Below are 26,151 nucleotides of genomic sequence, written 5' to 3' on the forward strand. Positions count from 1 at the left end.
GCCCTCATAACCCCTGACAGCCTGTGGCCTGTGACCTGGGCCTTTAAAAGGAGGCTTCCTCACCTGCGCTGGCCCTTCTCGCCTCTGACGTCACCCGCCACCTGGGAGCAATGCAAGCGGCACGAGAACCGGAGCATTCGCACTGATCGCCCCAAAAACACCCCAAAGTTTAGGCTTAAAGCCAGCGATCACACCAGCGTGTTAACCAGGTTGGTTTGCGCATCGTGCGCTCACCAAACCCTGCTCAAACCTTGTATGACTCGTGCCGCACGCTCCCCAGGTTTAACGCCCCGGTAAGCTGTCTCTTCCATAGATTTATATTATTATATTATATTTATATTTATATTGCTCTAATTTAGCACCGTTTGTAGTGCGTGACGTTACGTGCAGGCTTTGTGCGCCGGGATTCCTCCCAGCCGCGGCGCGCATAGTGCACAGATTCGAGCACCGGTATGTATCTCTTTTCCTCTCTCCCTCGCTTGTTGCGCACGATTCTGGACATCCATCTGAGAGTTAATTTCCCAAAATATTGTACATTATAGGATTGGTAACCCCGCGGGTCTCTCCTCCGACCCAGAACGTCTCTCCTCCGACCCAGAACGTCTCTCCTCCGACCCCAAACCCAGAACTTCCCTCCAAGTGCCCTTGGTGGGTTTGGGCACGTTCGCACCGGCCCCTTTCTACATTGACAGACTGTAACATATCAACGTTTGGAGTTTTCGAGTGTCGGCTCTGGCCCCCAGCTGGACTGTGGGACCGTACCGGGTCCCAGGCCTGCTGCTAAGGACCAGCGCCACCTCCTGGTAGGGTAATTGGGCTAAGTGCCTTAAGGGACAATCTGGGCTGCTGTTTTATTTTACTTTTGTTATTTCGGTGAATTGTTTAAATGTGTCTACTGTTTTAGAGGTGTGAATGTGTGAATGAGAGTAGTAGTAGTTTTATTATTAAAAAATACCAATGTTTCATTTATCCTGTCTTTAGATTTAATAAATTGTGAACTGCTTTCCTATATCTGAGTCTCCTGGTCCACTCAAAGAATTTGCGCTTGCCTTACTTGTGTATGTGTCCCTGGCACCAATCCAGGGTGGCGTTGTTGGAAACTAATACAGTCAATAATTATTCATTTAACCCATAAATTGGAATTCATGTGGAAGACATCCACCTAAACATCATAGCCCTAACGTAGCCACGACATATACACTTAGGATAGACTACGAAACGTGAAAAAAAGCATGTTATGGCACCTTTAATGAAGCTGTAATTAGAACTTACTTAAATTGGGTTAGGGTTAGGGTTAGTTAGTGTTCTGTTTAATAGTTTACATATATTCGTATAATTCATATGTTTTAATTTATTTCCTTTGTATTTCTATCATACTACATGTTTAAGGTGCTCTTTTTAACGTGCTTAAAAGTTTGAAAAATGAATAAATAAAAAATATGCATCAGAACACTGTGAAGAATACAATTTTGTATTTTTTTCTTGTCCAAATGTGACAAAGATCTGATTTTATTCATGACAGTGTGAATGAGTTTTTCAAATGCATGGAATAAAACAGCATTTTTATTTATTTTTTTATTGAAAAAGACAGGAATGAAACGGGTGAACCTTTCAAACGCCTGACAGACAACGGCAGCAAGGCTAGAAAGCTAGAAAGTGTGACAAAGATAAAATATCAGCATTTGCCTCTTAAAGTCTTGGGTCTGTCCTGTTGCGTTCTTGAGTCACATCTTATTTGCAACGTGAACCATCGTTTGAGCCTTGAACCAGTGCTTATGTCGTGTTCTCCTCAAAAACATCCCCTAGCACCTGAATTAATCCTTTTACTCCTGAGGCCGATTTCAGCAATTTGCAAAAAGACGTTTAGTAATTCCAAGTTTGTGTGTGTGTGAGGGGCGTGGCTAAAGCTAGCTTGAACAAGAACAGTTTCTAACATTTCTTTGACTTCTCTGCAAAGCCTCTGAGTTTGAACCTCTCTTTATGTCATGCTTTGACTTTGGATCATGTTAGACGCATTATGACCTGGAAATATCATATTTTGTCATGGTCTTGACAAAGCGAGTGCCGCACGGCGATAAACAGGAAACGGCTGTTGCTAATGCTAACGTGCTTTGTTAGCTAAATGAGAATCTGAAATGAGCGCAAAGACCTGCAGCGTGAGCGTTTTGGCCTCAGCTGTCTTATTCACTCTAATTGTCAGATTTATAGAACGTTTGACGAAGTAAAAGGATCCAATGCTTTGAGTTTGAACTCCTTTCAATTTATTGTCACGAACGGCAGAACGGAGCCAATTTACAGGGCTGGAAACAGGGGATGAATAAAGAGTCTTTAATGAGATACAAACAGAAAACTACAAAAAACAAAAAGATATTTCCAGCGGTGGGCAGCGTCAGCAACCGCGGTGTCGGAGGGTAGACGAGAGGCGTAGTCAGGTCTGTTCCAGTTTCAGTACACAGGCAGGACAGCGTTGACAGGGGATCAGGCAGAAGAGGGTAGTCTCAGGACAGTCCAGAGTCGACACGACAAACAGGTATCACAAGGGACAGGCAGGAATCAGAGTCTAAAGTCAAAAAGTTATCAGGAGCAAGACCGCTCGACTGCTGGGACTAACAGGGCAAATACAGACAATCTCACCCAGAACAAAGAAACACACACACTTATATACTACCCCCAGTGATGAACAATCAGATACAGCTGTGAACCCACTCACAGGTGTGAGGAGCCTGAGAGACAAAGGGGCGGTAACCAGGGAGACAAGGGGGCGGTAACCAGGGAGGAGAACAAGAAGGGAGGGGGGAAACGAAGAGGGGCAGAGACAGAAACACCGTGAGTAAAACTAGACATCACCAGACAGACGGTAACCATGACAATTACTTATTACATTGAATGTGAATCCAAAAAAAAACTGTAAATAAAAAGTTTGTGTATGTGTGGCCTTTTCCTATTCCTATTCCTATAAAAAATTAAAAAAAAATAAATAGAAGAGAATCCAAAACTTGTAAAATTGTAAATAAGTTACATCCTTCTTTTTTTCCCTTTTTTGAGGAAAATGCTGCTGTTGTGTTTTTTTTTTTTTTTTTCAAAAAATAAATGTAAAAAATGTATAATAAAATAAGATAAGATAAGATATTCCTTTATTGTCCCACATGGGGAAATTTCATTGGTGCAACGCAGGTAGATACAGAGGTAGATACAGAAGAAGATCCAAAATAGGCGCTCAGGAGAATCTGGAACAGATGCCCGAGCCACCTGAGCTGGCTCCTCTCGACGTGGAGGAGCAGCGGCTCTACTCCGAGCTCCCCCCGTGTGGCCGAGCTCTTCACCCTATCTCTAAGGGAGCGCCCAGCCACCCGGCGGAGGAAACTCATTTCGACCGCTTGTATCTGCAATCTTGTCCTTTGGGTCATTACCCAAAGCTCATGACCATAGGTGAGGGTAGGAACGTAGACCGACCGGTAAATAGAGAGCTTTGCCTTTCGGCTCAGCTCCCTCTTTACCACAACGATCCGCCTGTCGATCTCACGCTCCATCCTTCCCTCACTCGCGAACAAGACCCCGAGATACTTGAACTCCTCCACTTGGGGCAAGGACTCCCCACCCACCTGAAGAGGGCAAGCCACCTTTTTCCGGTCGAGAACCATGGCCTCGGATTTGGAGGTGCTGATTCTCATCCCAGCCAGCTTCACACTCGGCTGCAAACCGTCCCAGTGCATGCTGCAGGTCCGGGTTTGATGGAGCCATCAGGACAACATCGTCTGCAAACAGCAGAGATGAGATCCTGTGGTCCCCAAACCGGACACCCTCCGACCCCTGACTGTGCCTAGAAATTCTGTCCATAAAAATTATGAACAGAACCGGTGACAAAGGGCAGCCCTGGCGGAGTCCAACATGCACTGGGAACAGGTCTGACTTACTGCCGGCAATGTGAACACAGCTCCTGCTCCGGTCATACAGGGACCGGACAGCCCTGAGCAAAGGGCCCCGGACCCCGTACTCCCGGAGCACCCCCCAAAGGACACCCCGAGGGACACGGTCGAAAGCCTTCTCCAGATCCACAAAGCACATGTGGACAGGTTGGGCAAACTCCCATGAACCCTCGAGCACCCGATGGAGGGTATGGAGCTGGTCCAGTGTTCCACGACCGGGACGAAAACCACTCTGCTCCTCCATAGTCCCAGGTTCGACTATTGAACTAACTCGTCCCACACAAGTACAAGAGAACATTTTAAATCATCCATGAAACTTTAAGTAAAATTCAACGTTTATTACAGTGTCATATAAAAAGGTCATCAAAGTCCAGCTTATATTTTCCATTTAAAGAAATACATTTGAGATTTTCCCACTAGAGAGCGCTAGTGCACCACATTCACTTGTTCATTGTTGCGTCAATGTGTTGCAGAAAATTTAATATTTCATACAGTGTTTGGAAAAAAGATGTGATAAAAAAAAAACAATATCTTATTTTGACATCGTGACACATCTACATAATTGTTTGTTGTGTTGTCATGTCTATTTTGGCAATTTCATTTAGTACTTTTACTCTCATTAAGCACCAATTGTATCTTAGGGAAGTTAAAATGCCCCTACAGGTCATTAAAATGCAGTTAAGATAAATATATTTAGAATTTTGCAAAAAAATATAAAAATTTTCTCACAGAAAAGCACATTTTTAGGTTTATAATTTCACTTCCTGTTTGTAATCGATGACATCACACTAGGAAAATACCCAGCAAACGCTGAAAAAACTCATGTAACGTCACAATTTCTTTTATTTGACAAATAGAAATATATGAGAGCGACTTTATTTGGTTGAATTCCTGTTGAGAGAGACGAAAAAATTGTTTCTTTGTGTAAATTATGGATAATATTTGACTGGACTGAGTGTCCCTGGTGTGATGTCACTTCCTGTTATTTTCCACCGATTTTCCAACGTTTTCTCCACAAATACCTGCTCGATTGGTGTAAAACTATAATTTAATAGGTAAAAATACACCAAATAAAGTCCAAATAAAAAAATCGTAAAAACCCGTCATAGTAAGGATTAAACAACGAAGATCCGTCTTATTGATGTTTTTTGACTATCTTGACCATATATTTTTACACCGCAAGCGTCTGTAAACATCTCGGTTGAGCACAAAACATGAATGAACCAGAAAATGACTCGGAAAATAGCAGAAATATCACCCGTATATATATTACCCGTGTTTGGGAGATTACACTGGACGTTTCTGTTTCATATTGAAGTTGGTTTTTAACAGTTTTAATTTCAGACAATCTGCTCAATAGGTTAATGTATAATATCTTGAACAATACATCTCCCACCTCTAGATATAGGCCTCGTAAATCATGATCAAAGGAGTAAATATACAGTAAATAAACTATAAAACAATGAAATGGACAAAAAGTCAAAAATATTAGCCAAAATCAGTAAAACAAAATCAGTAAATAACGCAGAGTCCCGGCCATAATACATTCATCATCATTTATCACGCAATGTTTGACAAAAGTACAATCTGCCCGTCATCGGCTCCGCCCCCATCGCTCGCGCCCACCTCTCCACATTCTCTGTCGGTCGTGAGTCCCAGAAGCAAACCTAGATTGTTTTGCCTCGCCGGCGCCCCCTGGCTGTTCCTCGTCCACGTCGCCCCCGCCGAGTTCAGGGGGCTGAACGCGGTGTGGATGTGCGGTTGCCCCGTGGGCGTGAACGACGAGTGAATGGGCGTTTGCGACCCCTGAACGGCGTCCGCGTTGATGGTCAGCGGCGAGCGGTTGCCGGGCGAACACGTGGGCCGGGAGGAGCTCATCGTTGGGATCGTCGCGCTGCAGTAAACGACCTGCGGCGAGTAAAGCCCGAGCAGGGACGGCCCGGCGTGTCCGTACGGCGCGCCCGGAGCCAGCGAGGGAAACGCCCTCACGACGTCCCGGTTGTTGCTGCGGCACGCGCAGGGCGATGCCGGCAGGTTTTGTCGGGTCGGGAGGCCGGAGCAGGGCCACGCGGTCCGGGCGGGGTGCGGGATGGCGTCGCGGTGGAGGTGGAGGCCAGTGGAGATGCTCAGGGGGGAGGTGAGGTCGGGGGCGGGGCGGTGGAGACTGGTGGCATGGGACTGGAGGAAGTGCATGATGCTCTGCAGCTCTTTGGCCAGTTTGGACACTTCCTGGTTCAGATTATTCACCTGGAAATGAAAAGTTAGCATCATGTTGTGTCGTGAACCGAGCTCAGTAATAGGACCCTGGATAAAACCTAATCTGTAACACGGTCCGGAAAGAACACTGCATTCTGAGTACTCGAAATACTTTCACGTTGAGGAGCGTCATAATATATCTATAAAAACAGTAAAGTAAAATTGCACGCACATTCACCACAAGAGCAGTGTTTTTTATTTTGCTCACTAATAGCGTGCTGTTTGAAGCTAATTTTGCATGATGAAGTATCACAATGTATTCCTTTGATTCTAGGAAATTAACAGTATTCTGAGTGACTCAAAAGTCAAAATTAGTATTCAGAATATGTATTTATGGTAGTAAAGTTGTCAAATGTATCAAAAAATCATACTAATCAATACCAAAACTAGTTTTGAAACTAGATACTCATTTGAACAAGTATTGGTACAAAAAATCCAAATTGTACTATTGCTGAACAGTTTTAAAACAATATCAGCACTAGAAAAAGACATTCTAACATAAACATTATTTTACATTCTACTGTCGAGAAGAGAGCGTTGTTTAAAATTATGATTGATTGATTGATAAGATTATGATTGTGGTGTCAAAATCAAGCATCGAGCCTGTTCGTCTGTATCGAAATCGAGTTTGAAAATATAATATTATGAAGACGCTTATGTATTTTGTTACTTCCCAAACACTGGAGATACACAGATACTAGTCAGCATAAATGCACATGGAAATATTTGTATTTAGTCTATTTTTATTTTACTAGTAATATTTTTATTTTATAAGATAAGATAAGATAATCCTTTATTGTCCCACATGGGGAAATTTCATTGTTGCAACGCAGGTAGATACAGAGGTAGATACAGAGGAAAAGAACAGATCACTTATAGGAAGTCTGAAAAACACTCTCAGTAGAAGATCTCTTATAAACGCACACGTTTATGCATTATGCATTATTATGCATACCCCATTTGATATATTTAGGCCCGAGCGCCACAAGCTGGCGAGAGGCCTATTAGTCTTGTAAGGCCGTGCGAAGCACGGCTGCGAAAGTGCGCACGTAGTGCGCACGAAATCGAGCGCGAAGCGCTCGCCCACTTCCAAACACTCACTAACACACTCCTCCACTCATGCACGCCCCGTGCATACTAATTAGTTGTAGGAAAATGGAACATTACCGTTGTAAACGGGCGAAGCCCGTGCTAAAGTTCGCACTAAACGAGCACTTTACATTGGGATGACGACCTCTTCGCGGTCGTCATCCCCATATAAAGCACTCATTTGCGCTAAGTAGCTCACGAATACGTTCCCCATCTCTTGCATGTTCCGTGCATATAAGCATGTAATGCAAAAATTTAACATTATTACTGTATAGAGGCCCAAAAACACAAAGTGGGCGGAGCCCACTCAAAATTATCGAAAGTACCCGTCAGTGACCAGGGACCTACACCATGAGGTAGGAAAGCGCGAGCGCTTTCCGAAAATGTATAGTTTATGATATTTGATGAATGGGAAACATTGTTTTCGCATCGGAATATTATTCTTTCTTTCTTTCTTCTTCTTCTCGGGACCAACCCCCCTATTTTTCACCCAGTGAACATTGACGAAAAGTCACAAAAATTAGCACACCTCTAAAAATCGTGCCTCTCTACATTCTGGCTATTTTTTTTTTCTAAAATTTAAAAAATTGGCGCGTCAGCGCCCCCAAATGTACCAAAAATGCATTGAGAGATGGGAAATGACCCAAAAAAAATCTGATCGTAGAATCATGAAATTTGGCGCAGAGGTAGATGGTGACAAGAGAAGTAAAAAATATTACTACGGCAATGCCGTCCGCCCAACCAAATGTCGGCCATATTGCTTCAAAAATGGCTACACATGACTTCGGAGTTTTTCCAAACGTCGTACTTTTACGAACTCCTCCCAGGGCGGTTGCCCTAAAAAGCTGAAATTTGGTGAAAATGCTACTGAGGAGTGGGACATCAAAAGTTATTCAAATTACATTGATACCTCTCACTGTCTCTGTGCGGCGAAGCCGCAAACTGTAGCAAGAATTTCAGAAATCTCCCAAATTTAACATTTCTGCCGTTTGCGCAGATAAAGTCCGAATTGCGTCAAATTAGAATCAGTTGTTAAACTCTTTGCCCTAAACCTACTTGAAGTGAAATAAATTAATTTGGAGCCACAGCGCCCCCTACAGATTTTATATGGAGGTTAAATATTTAGTTTTGCGAAATTATATGAAATTTGACACACAACTCAATTTTGGCATCCCCATCAAAAAAGTCAATGAGACCCATGTCATAATTGTTATGGCTTTGCTGTAACGATGACCGAAACCTTCCATGTTATTCCAATGGGGAAATTGCCAGAACATGTTTACACTTTAGACTTTCACAAACTCCTCTTAGGGCGTTAAGACATATTAACCTGAAATTTGGTGAGACTCATCTTCAGGGGTGGACCATCAAAAGTTATCCACATTTTTATTCTATGAGTCACGGTGTCTGTGCGGCAAAGCCGCACATTTTGCCAAGAATTCAAAATAAAATTGCTTTTTGATGGTAAAACAAAGGGGAGAAGATGTGACAGCGTCACAGATTCAGCAGTAGATGTAATAAAAGGACAATTGGGGCGCGTTAGCGCCCCCTCCTCTTGCGGCGTGGCGGCGGCGTGGCGAGGGCCGATCATTGCCGCTTGCGGCTATATTTTTCTACTATTGTCGTTAATATTATTCATTGTTGATGTTTTTTTGCAATTTTTTTATTGGACACAACAACAACAACAACAACAACAACAACAGAAGGGAAAAAACAAAACAAGGCAACATAAGGCAAGTAAAGTAAAGAAGTAAAATTTGAAAATAAGGGAGTGGCATCAGAAAAAAAAAAAAATAGTAACTAAATAAAAATAACTAAATAAAAATAACTAAATAAAAATAACTAAAAAACTAAATAAAAGTAACTAACTAAGAATAAATAAATAACTAAATAGAACTGACTAAACTAAAAAAAAATTAAATAAATAAAAAAATATATATATATAACTATAAATAACTATAAATAAAATAAAATAAATAAATAGATAAATATTATTGTTCACATTTATTCTCTCTCTCACCTCTTTGCTGAGTTTGCTGATGTCCTGCCTGACTTCCTCGGTCTCCAGCAGCAGGCCCGTGTTCACCTCCAGAGGGCCTGAACAAGCATCATTTGAGAAAAGAAAACTGTCAAATTAAGGTTCACGCAGAGGGTCCGCCCCCTGCTCGTCCCCGCCCCCTGCTCGTCTCCATGGAGATGTTGTCACTTTCAAAGTTTGGCGCGAAACTTGTCAAGCAGCAAAGAATAAGCACGGTAATGCAACACTTGGATGCCAACCGCCATAAAACAACAACAACAACAACAACAACAAGCAAGGTTATTTGAGCTATAAAGATGCATCTAATTAAATAAATGCAAGATAGGAACGTTTAATGCCACACGGCGGAACATTCAAAGCAACGCCGTTTCCATAGCGACACAGAGCAGGCGACTGACCCTCCACCACAGCGCACATTTTAGAGACAGAACTCGTCATAATGTTGAAAATAACCTCGGCAGACAATGGCTGTAATGCACTTTTATATCTTAAAGGATTTACCTGTTGAATTTGAGCGCGTTTCCCTCAGTTCCGTGTTAAATTGAAAGGCGTGGCCGTTGTCTTCTATCCCGTCCACCACTCTGCAACGTCAACAAAACCTTCAATACATGTCATCAAGAACAACTCAGGTCTTCTTTTTCTTTTTTGATATCAATATTTTGGTGAGACAAACAAACAATGACAATAACAAACAAAAAAGAGACACAAAAAAGATACAACAAAAAGACAACAATAAAGACAGAAAAAAGACAAAGACAAAAAAGAAACAACAAAAAAGACAAAGACAAAAAAAGACAACAAAAGAGAACAAAAAAGACTTCAGAGACAACAAAAAAGAGACAACAAAAAGAGAACAAAAAAGACACAGACAAAAAAGACTACAAAGAGACAACAAAAAAGAGATAACAAAAAGACAACAAAAAAGACAAAAAAAAGACTACAAAGAGACAACAAAAAAGAGACAATAAAAAAACAAAGACAAAAAAATACAAAAAGAGACAACAAAAAATACAACAAAAAGACAACAAAAAAGGGTAAAAACATAGTGATTTGTTGTTTGTTGTGCAGCCATTTAAAAATAATAAATGAATAAAATATAATAAAATACAATTGAAAAAAATACAATCATTAATACAATAAATAAATATCAAACAACAATATGAAAATCTGCTTGTTACTATGGTTCCTCCTTAAAGCCCACCGGTTCTGCAGTTTTGAACAGGAAGTCAGTGGACCTGCTTCTAATATTAAAGTTTTGGTTTTTTAGTTTAATTAATTTTGATGGATTGGACAACAAAACCTTAGAGTCAAACCATAAACAAAACAATAAAATGACCTGGGGCTGAGGTTGAGGGGGCTGGCACAGGGCAGAGTCGGCATCAGCAGCTTCGACGGTCGATAAACAGTGTCTTTGTCCAGAGGAGACAGCTCTTCAAAGGTTTGGGGAATCGGACTACAGCCTCTGCCCTGGACCGGGGACCTGCAGAGGCGGAGGGCAGGGTTCTGGTGTAGCTCCGCCCCCAAAAGAGTGCTGTAGCGGGCCTGGCGAACGGGGCTGCCCACGCCTTTCAGCAGGGCCGCGCTCCTCTGCTCCGAGTCCTCGTCGCAGGCCTCGATGACGAAGGGCGGATCGTGCGCCTGTCGGGAAATACAACGACACGGTTATGAACAGGCGGGAATGACAGAGGGTAGTTCCCAAAATATTCATGTCAATTTCATCACAACAACATTTGAAACGCCACAGAAAAGTGATGTAGTGCAGCATTATGTAGTCGACAAATAAGTTGCTTGAAACACAAAATAATAGCGCTTAAGGGCCTATGACAATGATTTTCAAATTTTGACTTTATTTGGTGTATTTATACCTGTTGTACATATGAATGATAGTTTTAAACCAATCAAGCAGGTGTTTGTGGAGAAAATTTTGAAAAATCTGTAGAAAATGACATCACACCAGGGACACTCATTCTAGATAAAGCGTCTGCATGAATGGCACAAAATAAACTACTTTTTTGGCTTTCTAAACATAATTGGACAAAGTAAAATAAAAAAGGTGCTCTCATTTTTTATTTTTTTTTGACAAATGAAAAAAAAGTGACATCAGATGAGTTTTTGCCCAGTGTTTGCTAGGTTACTTCCAAGTATGATGTCATCATTTACAAACAGGAAGTGAAATTAAAAGACAAACAAATTTGCTACTCTGGGATATTTAAAAAAAAAAAAAAATTAAATAAATGGCCAAATTTTAAATTTACAAAACTTAACTGCATTTTAGTTAAATGAGTCCAACCTGTCGGAGGCTGTTTAACAGAAGTACAAAGTAATCAGATTCATTCTAGACGATGTGGGTGACATGTGTTGCCTAAGGACACAACACAATTTATAAAGCTCAAATGCAATTATATTTTCCCCCTTTGTTACAGAAAATGAAACTACCTACCTATGATCCAATTATGACTTAAGACTTTGAATTAGAATAGAGAACAGTTTGAACATTCTGTCGGTGTAGGATTTTAGAGGGTCAATTAATGCTCTGTTATTTTTTACACTGGAACATTTTCAGTAACCTGAACTTTTCTGATTTTCACTGTTTTATTGTTCAGCAGTGAAAGTTGAGTTCATTTCCTCGCCTTGTGCAAACCAGCTCAGTCTGAATAAACATCCTCTCGCGCCGCACGTACCTGAGACACCTGCTGTGACCATGGAAACCTGCCTCCCTGGAGAAACAGAAGAGCAGTGGACTATCTTTAGACACAGTGTGGGAATTTTAATTACACAAAAGAACTCTTTGTTTAAACGCGGCTCCTCATCGGAAGCGTAACTGCACTGCTTTCATTTTGGTCTCACCCCGAGCGTGCTTGCATCTCCACAAACCTGACGTGCTTGGCCTGGGGGAGTCTCTTCTTGCCTGTTTCCATGGAAATGTTGTTCTGTTGGCGGTTTAATATGCCACAGAATAGCAAACAATGTGTCTATCTCCATGGAGAATGTTGGGTTTAACTTTCTATTTCCATGGACTCACGCACGCTACTTTTCCACCTCCAGAAAGTTACACAAAGTTGCTTTAAAGGCGACAGTGTAAAATAGACTTTGAGCTTCAAACAATGTTATAATCATTATCTTTCTCGGAGTAGTATTTTGATTGATTCACGTTTGAGTAATACTGCACTGTCCTACATTTAACGCTTACGACCAAAGAAAATGGTCGTAAGCGTTGAAGCCTCTACCTCTGGAGTTTGTGGAGTTGTTTAGAAGTGACACAGAGGAAGAAGAATACAATAGATTTAGTGATTTGGGGTAATACTAATGCTTTGGTAAACTTGTTAGCATGTTATCAAATAAATTTCCCCCAAAAATGTGACTTATATATGTTTTTTTTTTTCTCTATTATGCTTTTTTTGTTGTTGCTTGAGTGACTTATAGTCCGGAAAATACGGTAATAAACGGCTTCCTGGTCAGTAACTCCACGGACTATTATTCGCAAATACGAACCGACCAAGTGTTTAATTCAGCTATATTCTTTCTTTCTTTATTACAGCTCGGGCTAACAATATTGCACGTTTAGAAAAAGGGTTTAGTATTTGCCCGTGACATACAGCGGTTTAATTTTATTGTGTGTATTTTCTGGAATAGATTATCACACCGTGTTATCGTGACAACATAAAATAAACACACTAAAGTCACTATATTGACACACTTAAACTACATAGTACACAGTAAAACCCGTAATGTAGATTAATGGCATTTTGGGGCCCCCTTCCTCCTACCCTTTAGGCCCCCCTGTCCCACGCCCCTGTCCCCTGTGCTGATGGCGTCTCACCTCCGTGTTGGCCGGCGCTCTCAGGTTGTAGGTGAGGTTGTGGTGGATGTCGGAGCTGAAGCGGTTGCCGTACTCCGGGTACAGCCTGAGCACGTCCCTCAGGGCCCTCACGCTGATGTACTGCAGGTCACAGTACGTCAGGGCTTTCACGTCCGCGTTGGTCTTGATCACCTGCTCCTGCTCCGGGAGGTCCGCCCCAATCAGGTCGCCTTTCCCTGGGCACGAGGGGAGACGAGGGGTCAGTACTTCGCCATGCAATACTGATAACAATGATGAAGATGATTACTCTGCACCAAGGTGCAATTATTTTGACGTTCCAATGCATTTTTAGAAGTAAAACATCAGTTATTTTTATTGTTGGATATGGATGAAATGAAAAAATTAAACAAAACACAAAATGGTACATATCAATATTGTGATACTTGCTGTAGTATTACTTGGTGTGGGATCACTAGTATTGCAAATATGAGTAACATAATACTTTATTGGATCAATAATCAAATGAGGCAATAATATTTGCCAAACCTCATCAAAACACTCAAAACACATATTTAGTCAATTAACTTCAAAGAGGACAAAGGGGTCTGCATGATAAGGCACGCCCACTTTGTTGGTGCCCACTCCCTCTTTGTTGGTGCCCACGCCCTCTTTGTTGGTGCCCACGCCCACTTTGTTGGTGCCCACTCCCTCTTTGTTGGTGCCCACGCCCTCTTTGTTGGTGTCCACTCCCTCTTTGTTGGTGTCCACTCCCTCTTTGTTGGTGCCCACGCCCACTTTGTTGGTGTCCACTCCCTCTTTGTTGGTGCCCACGCCCTCTTTGTTGGTGCCCACTCCCTCTTTGTTGGTGCCCACGCCCACTTTGTTGGTGTCCACTCCCTCTTTGTTGGTGCCCACTCCCTCTTTGTTGGTGTCCACTCCCACTTTGTTGGTGCCCACTCCCTCTTTGTTGGTGTCCACTCCCACTTTGTTGGTGTCCACTCCCACTTTGTTGGTGCCCACTCCCTCTTTGTTGGTGTCCACTCCCACTTTGTTGGTGCCCAATCCCTCATTGAACTGCCTGTGCTTGGCTGACAGGGGCCCACGGCTTTCACAAAGGTCAGATTTGGAAGGAATTCCTCTGTTTTCACAACCTTAACTTTAAAAAAATAAAATAGTTGGACAAGCAAAATCACAGGCTCATTATATGGATTAATTCAACATAGGTTAGTCAATAGTCTCTGTCTCTGGCATTAGTCATCATACTAGTGGTACTGGCTAGATTCAGAATTAATTTCCCTTTTTTCATTGCATAACGCTTACAAAAGTCATGACATCATAATCTAAAATGAGGCTACATCACACATGGGGGCCCCGGCCCTGCTCTCAGCCCACGCTCGCTCTGCTCTAGCCGCCGTCCCGCTAAGCACAGGCCATTCAAACAAAACACAATGCCATCTTTGGCTCACATCGTTTTACTTCCATGGGGTCCACCAGTTGCTTGTTGCTTGGAATTTTACACCTAAGGCATTGAACTATCTTTCAATTACATTTGCACTATACCATTTGACAGACTTTGGACTAACTGGGACCTATATTTAACTGTCTTAGCGTTTATGTCTCTTTATTCTCTGTGTCAGGTTTTCTGTCTCTGTTCTCTTCTGTTATTACACATAAAAGTACATACAGTATCCGAGTTTGGAAATGGATACGTTTATTACAATCGAACACTTCCAAACAAGAGATCTCCGTGTAGACCAGCAGGTGGCGCACCCTTCCGGGCTTTGACTCACCCAGGATGGCGAGCACCATGCCGTCCCGGAGCACCTCCAGGGAGCCGGAGCACACGTAGTAGTTGGCCTGCAGCGCGTCGCCGTGGCGGATGAGGTACTCGCCCGGCGCACAGAAGGACGTCTTGATGTGGAGGGACAGGGAGCGCAGGCACCCCCTGCTGGCCCGCTCGAACACCGGCAGCTGCAGGATGTCTTTGTTCAGGTGCATGGCGATGTCGGCGCGCAGCTCGTCTGGGAAGTCGTGGAGGAGCTGCGGAAAGGAAAAAAAGCCTTTTACCAAGATTATTCATGTCTTTAGTTATTTGTAATTGTTACTTTCATTTGTATTGATTATGTTGCAAATTCCTCTTATCTATTACACTTGTCTATCATGTTAAAGGCTTTATACCTTTGGGAAATATTTACCTCAGCCTCAAGAGGTAAATATGGTCAGTGGAGTCTTTAATATAAGTATTTGAATCTGAAGTAAAAGTAATAATTGTGTGTTGATTTTCTTTCAGGGTTAAAAAGTAACAAATGACAACTTCTCACATTGATTATTGGGGTAATTGTACTTTTTTTTTCAAACTCACAGTTGCCGTTTCTTTCTAAACCTATAAACACACAGAACAACTCGCCCGTTCTGATTGGTCGGAGCTCGGCAAACTGAGAATTGTGGTTTAAAACAACCTAATTCCACTTTAAACTGTTTCATTTATCACGTTTTGTATTAAATGCAGCAATAAAATGCTATTGAAATTCCCAAAAAAGTAATAATCAGCAGTTTGAGTAGTATTTTCCATGACTGAAGTACATTTCTGTAAACACTACTACTACGTAATTGAGTACCGTTGTAGCCATCTAACTGTACATGTTTCTTTCCACCCCTCTTTTAGATTAAGCTGAATTAAAGGCTGGATACGATTTAGAGAAAGAGGAATTTCAGCAATGCTTAAAAAAGCTTTAAAATAATCCTTTTAAATTCACATAACCAATACCAATGTTAGCATGAAACTTGAAAGACTTTATCTCAACGTATCTGACTCTGTCAAAACTGAACTTAGTCTATTCTTGCTCATTCAGTTAAATTAAGTCAGCCCGTATTGCGTAACATTTATGTGGTGTTGGCGCAGATCTATAACACTTAACACCCAAAGGTGCCATTCAGGGTGCTGATGAGGAGCTCTCCGTCACGTCTCCCGCGCCCGTCGTGGCTCCGCCCATTGTTCCGACGGTCAGATTATTAATTCTTGACTTGTGGAACTGGGGTGAGACTCTAGAGACGAGGTGACCCACATTCCGGGACACGTTTCAGTCACGAAACTCGCATAAGCTTCAAAAAGTGTCACTTTTTTCCACCGAATGATAATTTTAGCACAGAAAACGTTCAATGGAATGACAAGTGGTAGAGTCTGATCCAGGGCTTTTGGTTTAATTTAATGTTATGTAAGGTTTTCAGAGGGCTAATTAGGCTAAAGGAGTAACTAAGGCCTCGTAACGAACTTCTCAAGAGCAGAGATAAAAATCCAGTTCAACTTTTACAAAAACTTGAACCTGAAAATCGTAAAATGGATATTAATTGCAAGTGAAAGTTAAATCAATAGATAAGTACTATGTAATAAAAGTGTGGCTAACTTGAGAACCAACTTGTATTCAGGTACTTGTATACTGCCTCCTTATTAGAAGTGAATCGTGAATAGTAGGATATAGTATCTACTACAACTACTACTACTAATACTCCTTTAGCTTTGATGAAGGACGGACTCCACTTCTTTTTCTCTTCAACAACTGCGTTCATGACAGTCTTGGTCCAACACATTTGCATGATGAAAGGATAGTACAAGACTGGAAGTACTATTAGTACTTGACTGAGTGACAGATACAACTGCATCAACAACTAATATGACTGCATTTTACAACCCCCCATGCCCCCTCCTCCTCTACCACTACTACTACTATTGATAGTATGACGACTACTACTACTACGCTTACTAAACCTCCTACTATTACACCTACAACACCTCCTCCTACTATGTTTACTACACCTCCTCCTACTATGTTTACTACACCTCCTCCTACTACTACGCCTCCTCATACTGCTACTATTATGCTTACTACACCTCATATTACTTCTACACCTCCTCATACTACTACTGCTATGCTTACTACACCTCCTTTTACTGCTAAACCTCCTCATACTACTACTAATATGCTTACTACACCTCCTTTTACTTCTAAACCTCCTCATACTACTACTGCTATGCTTACTACACCTCCTTTTACTGCTAAACCTCCTCATACTACTACTAATATGCTTACTACACCTCCTTTTACTTCTAAACCTCCTCATACTACTACTGCTATGCTTACTACACCTCCTTTTACTGCTAAACCTCCTCATACTACTACTAATATGCTTACTACACCTCCTTTTACTTCTAAACCTCCTCATACTACTACTGCTATGCTTACTACACCTCCTTTTACTGCTAAACCTCCTCATACTACTACTAATATGCTTACTACACCTCCTTTTACTTCTAAACCTCCTCATACTACGACTAATATGCTTACTACACCTCCTTTTACTTCTAAACCTCCTCATATTACGACTAATATGCTTACTACACCTCCTTTTACTGCTAAACCTCCTCATACTACTACTAATATGCTTACTACACCTCCTTTTACTTCTAAACCTCCTCATACTACTACTGCTATGCTTACTACACCTCCTTTTACTGCTAAACCTCCTCATACTACTACTAATATGCTTACTACACCTCCTTTTACTGCTAAACCTCCTCATACTACTACTAATATGCTTACAACATCTCCTTTTACTTCTAAACCTCCTCATACTACGACTAATATTGTAAACAAGAGAATTGTTGGAAATTCATTGAACTGTCGAAAAGACTTTGTTTATCACCGCAGCGAGATCGTGTTGGAGATGTGGTGTTTACAGAGACGAGCCAAGTGGACGGAGCCACACCGTGTTGTCCTCACCAGGGGAGGACAAGATCATGGGTGCAGCAGACAACACAGCACCAGATCCATAAGCAATCTACAAGACGCAGGACTTTGTTTGTATGAGTTTTGTCCAGAGTCTACGGTAGAGTACGATACTTTGCTACAATGGATGAGGAGACAGATTCTACAGTACGCAAAGTACTATACTCTGCTACGATGAACGAGAGCCAGAGGCTACGGTGCGCAGAGTACCATACTCTGGGAAAAGAATCAACAGTTATCATCATCACAGCGATGACGATAATATGGGTGCTGAACACCTGTATTATGGACGGGACAATCGGGACAATCGGGACAATCGGGACAATCGATCAACATACACAGACATGGGATATAGAGGGAAGAAAATAAGTGATCAACATGAAAGGTTATGAAATGTATAATGTATAATGTACAATGTACAATTGACATGACAGTAGCTGAAGAAACACAATAGCATATTGTTGCCACAGTTGTTTGCACTAACTAAGAGAGTTTTTTATCTGCTACAACATAACTACATGCAATGTTAATGAGATTATGAATTGAGATGGGAAATGTACCAGTTCATATGTGTCAAAGGTGTGACCGAAGCGAGCAGCGGAAGAAGGTCTCTTAAGAAACCAAGCGAGAACGTATGGTGGTGTGGGGACACTTGTGGGACGTTGTGCCTATGTATCCCTTTTGTGGCCAGCCATGGTCAGAACAAAGATCAGCATCACCCAGAACCATACCGCAAGGTCAAGGCGAGAGGTTGGTGGACAATCTGGTTCCAGTAGCACCTGATACGACGTATTTGATTCTATTGGGGTGTCCAGAGAGGTCCCTGACGAGTCAAACTGACTGACCACAGAGCAGCGGGTTTTAAGGGCTTTCCGATTGTACTTCTATATTTCCCATCACACCGCACAAAATTATAGGGTGAATAAATTGTCTGTTTGTCAAATTACAGAGATTGACCAATCTGACTCAAAATTTAGGACAGTAATATAGACATGTTGTGGGCCGAGAGAAAAGGAGTGTGTTCAATGTTTGAGAACTGTGCTTAACCTTTTGTGTGTAAAAGTGTCATTTTAACACCTATATGAAAGACATGTTGAAAACTGAAAAGAATAATGTGTTTGGCATATGAGACAGTAGACTAATGCTTTGATAAACAGGAGGGAAATGTGATAAAATTTGAATATATGATTCTATTTCTGTGATGTATTTTATCTGCATAATAGTGATATTTTATCTGCATCATTAGTCAAGAGAAGAACAGGTGTGTGACAAACTGCATTTGTGAAGGGGTCGTAAAGATGGGCCAAAGGATGTTTACTCCCCTAGGGGGGTGACAGCCAAGAGGAGTTTGGGTAATGTTTACCCAAGGCTTGATCTCTAGGAAAAATACCAGCTGTAAAACAAGTGCCTTGATGTGAGGCTGACCAATGAGAAATGTGACCCGCCTATTCCAGAATATCTAATAAAACCAACCAGCATGGGAAAAAACGGGATGAGACGCAGGAGGATCACGCAGGCTGCGTACCACAGCCTGCGTGATCAGTCCCCGCGTTTTCTCCCAAGCTTGCCATACAAATGTCTGATATTTCTGTGTCGTTTCATATTCTAAGTTGAATTGTGTTCTCGATGTGTTACGGAATAGCATCGGTGTATTGTCTGATTCCATGACATTTTCCTAAACCTCCTTTTACTTCTAAACCTCCTCATACTACGACTAATATGCTTACTACACCTCCTTTTACTTCTACGTACTACTGCGCCTACTACACCTCCAACCACACCTCCTCCTCCTACTACTACTACTGCTACAACTTCTCCTCCTACTACTAACCCTCCTAAAACTATGACTACTTCCACGTACTTCTGCGCCCACTACAGCTCCAACCACAGCTCCAACCACACCTCCTCCTTCCACCACCACTCCTCCTTCTAACCACACCTCCTCCTTCCACCACCACTCTTCCTCCTCCCTCTAGTCCCTGCTCTTTGCCCACCTCGTTGGCGTTGATGCCGTTGTTGACCGACCACGTGGCCTGGAAGTATTCGATCATCCTCTGCTTGAGCTGCTGCGGGAGGCGGTGCACGAGGATGAAGTCCTTGAGGTCCTTCATCCTGGTGTGGTAGAGCGAGCGGCGAGAGTACATGCGCTGGATGATGGCCGTCACGTTCCCGAACACCACGGCGTGCATCAGCGCTGGAGAGAACACATTTGCAAAGATGAATAGACCAAGGTTGAAACAGGGAACAAAACCCACAACGTTTATTTTGATGGTGATTCAGCCTGAAAGTTGTGAGTCAAGGACAAATAAAAGGCACAGGAGAATGTATTTTAAACGATTTCTTTTACTCTTTTTTAGCTGGCATAAAGGCTCTGTTGCTTTATATTTTCAAAGATCAATCTCAGATGAAAAATACAGTACTTTAATGGAAAAATATAAAACTAGAGATTGTAAATTAGGATACAATGAACATAAACATTATTGAAAACAATGATAAATATGAATTACTTTCGATAATGTCCACTGTGTTATTTATTTGTCCATAATTATATGTATTATGATTATTATCTTACATTTCTTTAATCGGACATGTTTTTATTGCTAAAATACCGTTAAAACACATGCATACTTACTACAATGTTGGACATTTTTGCAATATTTTCGTATACTCATCATTCTAAAATCATTTCAGTTTAACTAAACCTGAATTTAGGCAAATTCTGTTGAAATAATAACTCGATAGAGACTAAATCAAGTCTAATTTACACTGAATAAGTAAAATCCAAAATAAAAGCACCCTTACGACCACTTTTCATTCTAACAGTCATACAGTTATTGTGATATATTTAATTTGTTTGTGATATTGATTATGGTTTCAGCCAATAATGTGTTAGAAGTACTTTGTGCAGCCCTGTGTCGCCTGTCCATAGATGTGACTTGTAACTGGACTGGCAGCTTCAGCACACCAACAGGCGGCAGACCCTCCTCACGCTCAGTTTGTAAAGATATACTGTGATATCTTGGGCCAAAAACACACATAAACCTTCTTAAAACTGGAGCACAAAGGCGAATGACCGACCTCCCATGAGCATGATGCATATGGAGAAGATCTTCTCTGCGTCGGTGTTGGCGCACACGTTCCCAAAGCCCACGCTGGTCAGACTGCTCAGGGTGAAGTAGAGCGAGGCGATGTAGGCGCTGGGCATGGGCGGTCCTCCCACTGAACTGTTGATGTACGGGGTCTCCAGACGCTTCCCCAGCTCCTGCAGCCACCCTGGACCACCACAAAGCATCAGGTGTAAGGCATAGAAAGCAGAGCATCCTACATCTGAACCCCAGATTATTATTTACTTACTTGCTTTTTTCCCCCAACTTGTTATTCTGTAATGTGGCTTCTTCGTCAAATATGATGTTTTTTGGCTTATATTTATCATTTTAAAAGTATTGTTATGTTGCTTTAAAATCTAAATAACAATGTGCAATGTTTTTTTTAGTCTTTTTTTAGTTTTTTACAAATGAAAACATTGCAATCGAATAACAAAAAAGTAGCTGCAAGACCAAGAAAGGTGACTACAAATATTCAGAGCTGCATTTAACAGAAAAACATTGACTCACAATAACATTAGTTATAATGAGCAGATTGTCACAAAAAGGTCACAATAAGTTCTCAATATATTTTTAATACCAACAACACAAAGGATACAATGGCATAACAAAAAGTAGCGGATGCATACAATTACAGATGTAAATATGGGGGAGAAGAGCTGTATGTGTGTAAAATCTATAGTTTAAAGAATAAAAATAAAATAATAAAAAATGAATGCATTCCATAATGATCTGCTTTGTTTATTAAAAAAAACTTCATCCAAACTAAGACTGCAGCAACAGAACAACAACAACAACAACAACAACAACAACAACAACAACCACCCTTTTTATAATTAATAATATATTCAGTAATGGCAAAAAATTACTTGGAAATTACCGTCTTTTCCGGACCAGAAGTTTTTCATAGTTTGGCCGGGGTGCTTATGTGATATTGTTTATTATTTTCACACTGACAACCGTGACGCAGAAGAAGAATCAGCACATCCTCTGCCTCTGGAGTTTGTGGAGTTGTTTAGAAGTGACACAGAGGAAGAAGAATTCAATGGATTTAGTGATTTGGGGTAAAACTGATGCTTTGCTAAACTTGTTAGCATGTTCTTTATGCTATAGTTATCTGAATAACTGTTCATATGTTACGTTAACATACCAGGCACTTACCACAGTTCTGTCTGTGCCTCATGTAGCTGAAGGTGTTAGCGTTAGCATACGTACACCTATTCACCATGTTCTCTCATCTGTTATTATTTTAAACTGCATTTCAAGATTAAATGTCTGTTCTTGGTCTTGGAGTTTATCAAATAAATTTCCCCCATTTCCCCCAAAAAAGCGACTTATACTCCGGTGCGACTTATGGTCCGGAAAATATGGTAGTGTCTTTGTATCTTGGGAATTCCACTTATTTAGTTTCAAGAAAGGCCACTAAAGTTACAAATAATTTTCGAGCTTCTGGAGCAGTTATACGCCAGGTGAGTAAAATATTCAAGTTGAAGAACCTGTTCCTGATGAATGTGTTTTTTGGGTGTTTTTTTGCGACTTATACTCCAGTGCAAGCATTTTTTGGCCAAAACGACTTATAGTCCGTAAAATATGGCATGCAAGGATTTGTGGCCTTCCTCCAAGCGTGACACAATCCCGACATAGCAATCCACAGTAGCTATTGTTACGGTTTTGCTTGTCAGGAGCACCAAGTAAAAAGACCACGTTCAAACCATTGACTTGACTATTGATGATTATTTGCATTAGTGAGATGCATGGCAACACTCACCGATGTCCCAGATGACCGGATCACTGCTCTCGATCTCCTTTCGACCGATCACGTACCAGACGCAGGCCATCCAGTGAGCCAGCAGGGCGAAGGCGGACATGAGGAGGGTCAGGACCACCGCGCTGTACTGCGAATACCGGTCCAGTTTCTGCAGGAGACGGAGGAGACGCAGCAGCCGGACCGTCTTCAGCAAGTGCATGAGGGAAGTCTGAGAAACAGGTCCAGTGTTCCATATCAGTGGGTTTTTAGTACAGACACATTTGTATTAAATTTGATTAAAAAACAAAATTAATATCTCTAAAAATAATTGTTTAATATTAGCAGTTTTTTTTTGTTTGATGCTCATTCATTATGCTAATTAGCCACGCTATGCTAACAGTCTTTTCAGCTGTTTTGTGCGATTAAGGCGATTTGCCCACATAAGATTTCGTTACAAATGAATAAGACAGAGTACTGTGCAGTGTGCATGCTGTGAGGCTGACGGACTCACCACTGTGATGTTGAACGCGTACAGCAGGTCAAAGGGCAACGCGGCAATCAGGTCGACAAAGAACCAGGTGGTGCAGTAATGGATGTAGATAGAGCGTGGGTTGTAGACCACCTGACCCGACTGACTGACGTAGGTCGTGCGGAAATTTAGAACAATGTCTGGGAAGAAGAAAGAGACGGGGAAAGAACAGAAGTGAAAACATATCAACTGTATGAAAAAGAAGGATCCACAGAAGTTCTATTTATAACATTCAAAGCTCAAAGCGCGACATGTGTGTGATGACTATCGATTCGAGTCAAATCAAGACATTCAGCATTCAGAATTGTGCGCCATAGCAGCGTGTTCTCTCACCACGTTTTCTTTTTCACAACGCTCTAGAGCCCTCTACTGGCAACGGTGGGGATTGAAACATTTTGGACCAGACAAAACAGCAGCAAAGTTAAAATGAGCGAAAACACTGAGAGATAGATTATAAATGACTTTGAAGTATTTTTCCTTTTAAATTGTATTACAGCGATAAAGGTCGTTACCGCGGCGCGTCATCGGCGTAAACTGCGCCGCGAGGACTCTTAAACTTTATTAAATACGTCAGCGACAGATGAGGAATGTGCGATCACATCCTGTTAAACGCAGAGGTGGGACAAAGAGAATCTAAATATGGCACAAACCGGGGGCATCAGACTCAACACACGTCTTTCAGGAGCTGTCTTTGGACAACTTTGGGTAATTGGACAGAGGGATCACAGACCACTGTAGGAGATACAGGATGAGCTGTGGTGAAACAAGGTACAAAGACGGCAGACCCTTAATATCCACAATTCTCAGAGTACAACGTGTTACCGTCAGGAAGAAGACTCAACGCCGCCCCTAATACTGTAAATCAAACTGTATCAAACTGAATCAGATAAAATATTGGACTATAAATGACTTACAACTTAAGTATAATGCACTTACCATTACGAGCATCTTTTTGTTGTTTGTGTTGTGTTTATAATCAACCGGTATATTCTTTTTCTTGATATATTTATAATTTTTCTGTCCATATAACAGCTGTAAATAAGAGTGTGTAAGTTATCTGTTTTTATTCTTATACTTCTGTGCCTATTTCCTAATTGTGGGACAAATAAAGGTTATATTATCCTCTTATTTATTTATTTTATTTATTTGCAAATACAAAACAGCAACAATAATGAGAACAAGAGCAAAAACCATAAAAGACAAACAACAACACAGACATTAGACAATCTTATCTCATTATTTGTTTTTGTCCACCAGACCTAAACGCAGACTATATAAAGCCAAGTTAATGTATTTAATAGAAGAAAACGATCATAAGAACAACTGGAAAAAGTGTCAAATTGAACGCCATCAAATATCCTTCTGTGCAGAGCCTGTAATTACTTAAGTTTAAGCAAGAAACGTACATTTTGCCCATCATTAATTAATTCAGTGTTGCTGCCACGTCTGTATCGATATAGACTCTCTGGCAAGACAGACTTGAATCTCAATAAATCAGTGTGACTTCCAAACATTATGACATTATGACAACGCTGCTTTAGTGGGCAAACAACATCCACCGCGTGACTAAACCGGCTAAAAGCGTTTGGAAAGGTAAGAATCTAACACGTTTATTACGCCGAGATCTCACCTCAGGAGTCATTTTTAGCATCTTCTCAGACTGATTAACACCCCCCTCGACTGCGGCGGTTTCCCCGCGGAGACGCACGTTATTAACCGTCAATGTCGCTGCGATGCGTCTCGGCAGCTGATTCATACAGGTTTTTGCCATCTGCAGTCCAACTTCTTCAGGACGGTATTATAAGTGTGGGAGAGTGAAAAGGCCCCCCTCGTCCTGGTTTATAGCACCGCGGGCACGTTTCACTTCTGCAATCGCCTCTTTAATCCAGAGACGGTGTTTGTTGTCCTCTGTCCCAATGATTTTAGCTCCGTTTTAGTCCATAATGTGGTTCTGTCTTTTACAATGATCAGAAATGGCCGATTTGGGTTGTTCTTGTTCCGTTTTGTGGGGTTTTTGTGTGTGTAAACCGGCCGACAAGACACGTCACAGCAACATTAAAGGGCCCCCTACAGGTCGGACAAGTCATTGAACTAAAATGCAGTTCAGTTTTACATATTTAAAATGTTGCTAAAAATTATAAAAACGTTTTCACAGAAGGAATTTTTTTAGGTTTATAATTTCACTTCCTGTTTGTAATTGAGGACATCACACCAGGAAATTACCCAGCAAACACTGGCAAAAACTCATCTAATGTCACAATTCTTTTTATTTGACAAATAAAAATATATGAGAGCGACTTTATTTTGTTGAATTATGTTTAGAATGTCAAAAAAGTTGTTTATTTTGTGTAATTTACGCATAAACTTTGACCGGAATGACCTGAGTGTACCGAGTGTGATGTCACTTCCTGTCATTTTCTACAGCTTTTTCAACATTTTCTCCACAAATACCTGCTCGATTGGTGTAAAACTATCATGTATATGTACAACAGGTATAAACACACCAAATAAAGTCAAAATTCGAATATCGTAAAAACCTCTAATACACTCACTTTAACATTTCCACTGAGAAAATTAGATGATTTTTGGACATAATTACCCAGTATGAAGAGGACCTCCACGGCGATGTCACTGGCCATGATGCCGTGGCTGACCTGTGAGTGGCGCTCGCTGTCCGGGTCGTGGTTCACGAAGCACACGTCGTACGGGACGGTCACGGCCACGTAGAAGGTGGCCAGGAGGATGAGCCAGTCCCACAGGGCTTTGGAGACACTGTAGTGGAGCAGGATCAGCCGGGACTTCTTCACCGCCGCCACCTTGTACTCCGGCAGGGACGGCTTCTGGAACATGTTCTGGAAATGCAGATGAGCACCACGTTT

At 41.5% G+C, this 26,151-nt stretch overlaps 1 protein-coding gene across 1 annotated transcript in view; it reads right to left on the bottom strand.

The window, feature by feature from the left end:
• Positions 1 to 5,486: 5,486 nt before the first annotated feature.
• The window catches only part of kcnh4a (potassium voltage-gated channel, subfamily H (eag-related), member 4a), a 37,041-nt gene continuing 16,376 nt past the window's right edge, over positions 5,487 to 26,151 (bottom strand). The window contains exons 5-16 of the mRNA XM_072442296.1: positions 25,872 to 26,124; positions 23,255 to 23,412; positions 22,765 to 22,972; positions 20,971 to 21,165; positions 19,887 to 20,086; positions 14,899 to 15,148; positions 13,130 to 13,344; positions 11,991 to 12,026; positions 10,646 to 10,947; positions 9,811 to 9,890; positions 9,292 to 9,368; positions 5,487 to 6,173 (exon numbers count right to left, since the gene is read on the bottom strand). Coding sequence (XP_072298397.1) covers positions 5,487 to 6,173; positions 9,292 to 9,368; positions 9,811 to 9,890; positions 10,646 to 10,947; positions 11,991 to 12,026; positions 13,130 to 13,344; positions 14,899 to 15,148; positions 19,887 to 20,086; positions 20,971 to 21,165; positions 22,765 to 22,972; positions 23,255 to 23,412; positions 25,872 to 26,124 — 2,661 coding nt within the window. The remainder of the gene's footprint in view (positions 6,174 to 9,291; positions 9,369 to 9,810; positions 9,891 to 10,645; positions 10,948 to 11,990; positions 12,027 to 13,129; positions 13,345 to 14,898; positions 15,149 to 19,886; positions 20,087 to 20,970; positions 21,166 to 22,764; positions 22,973 to 23,254; positions 23,413 to 25,871; positions 26,125 to 26,151) is intronic.

This window comes from Eucyclogobius newberryi, unplaced genomic scaffold, assembly GCF_026437365.1.
Source record: "Eucyclogobius newberryi isolate DKJ021-1_F unplaced genomic scaffold, fEucNew1.0.hap1 SCAF_13, whole genome shotgun sequence".
Classification (NCBI taxonomy): domain Eukaryota; kingdom Metazoa; phylum Chordata; class Actinopteri; order Gobiiformes; family Gobiidae; genus Eucyclogobius; species Eucyclogobius newberryi.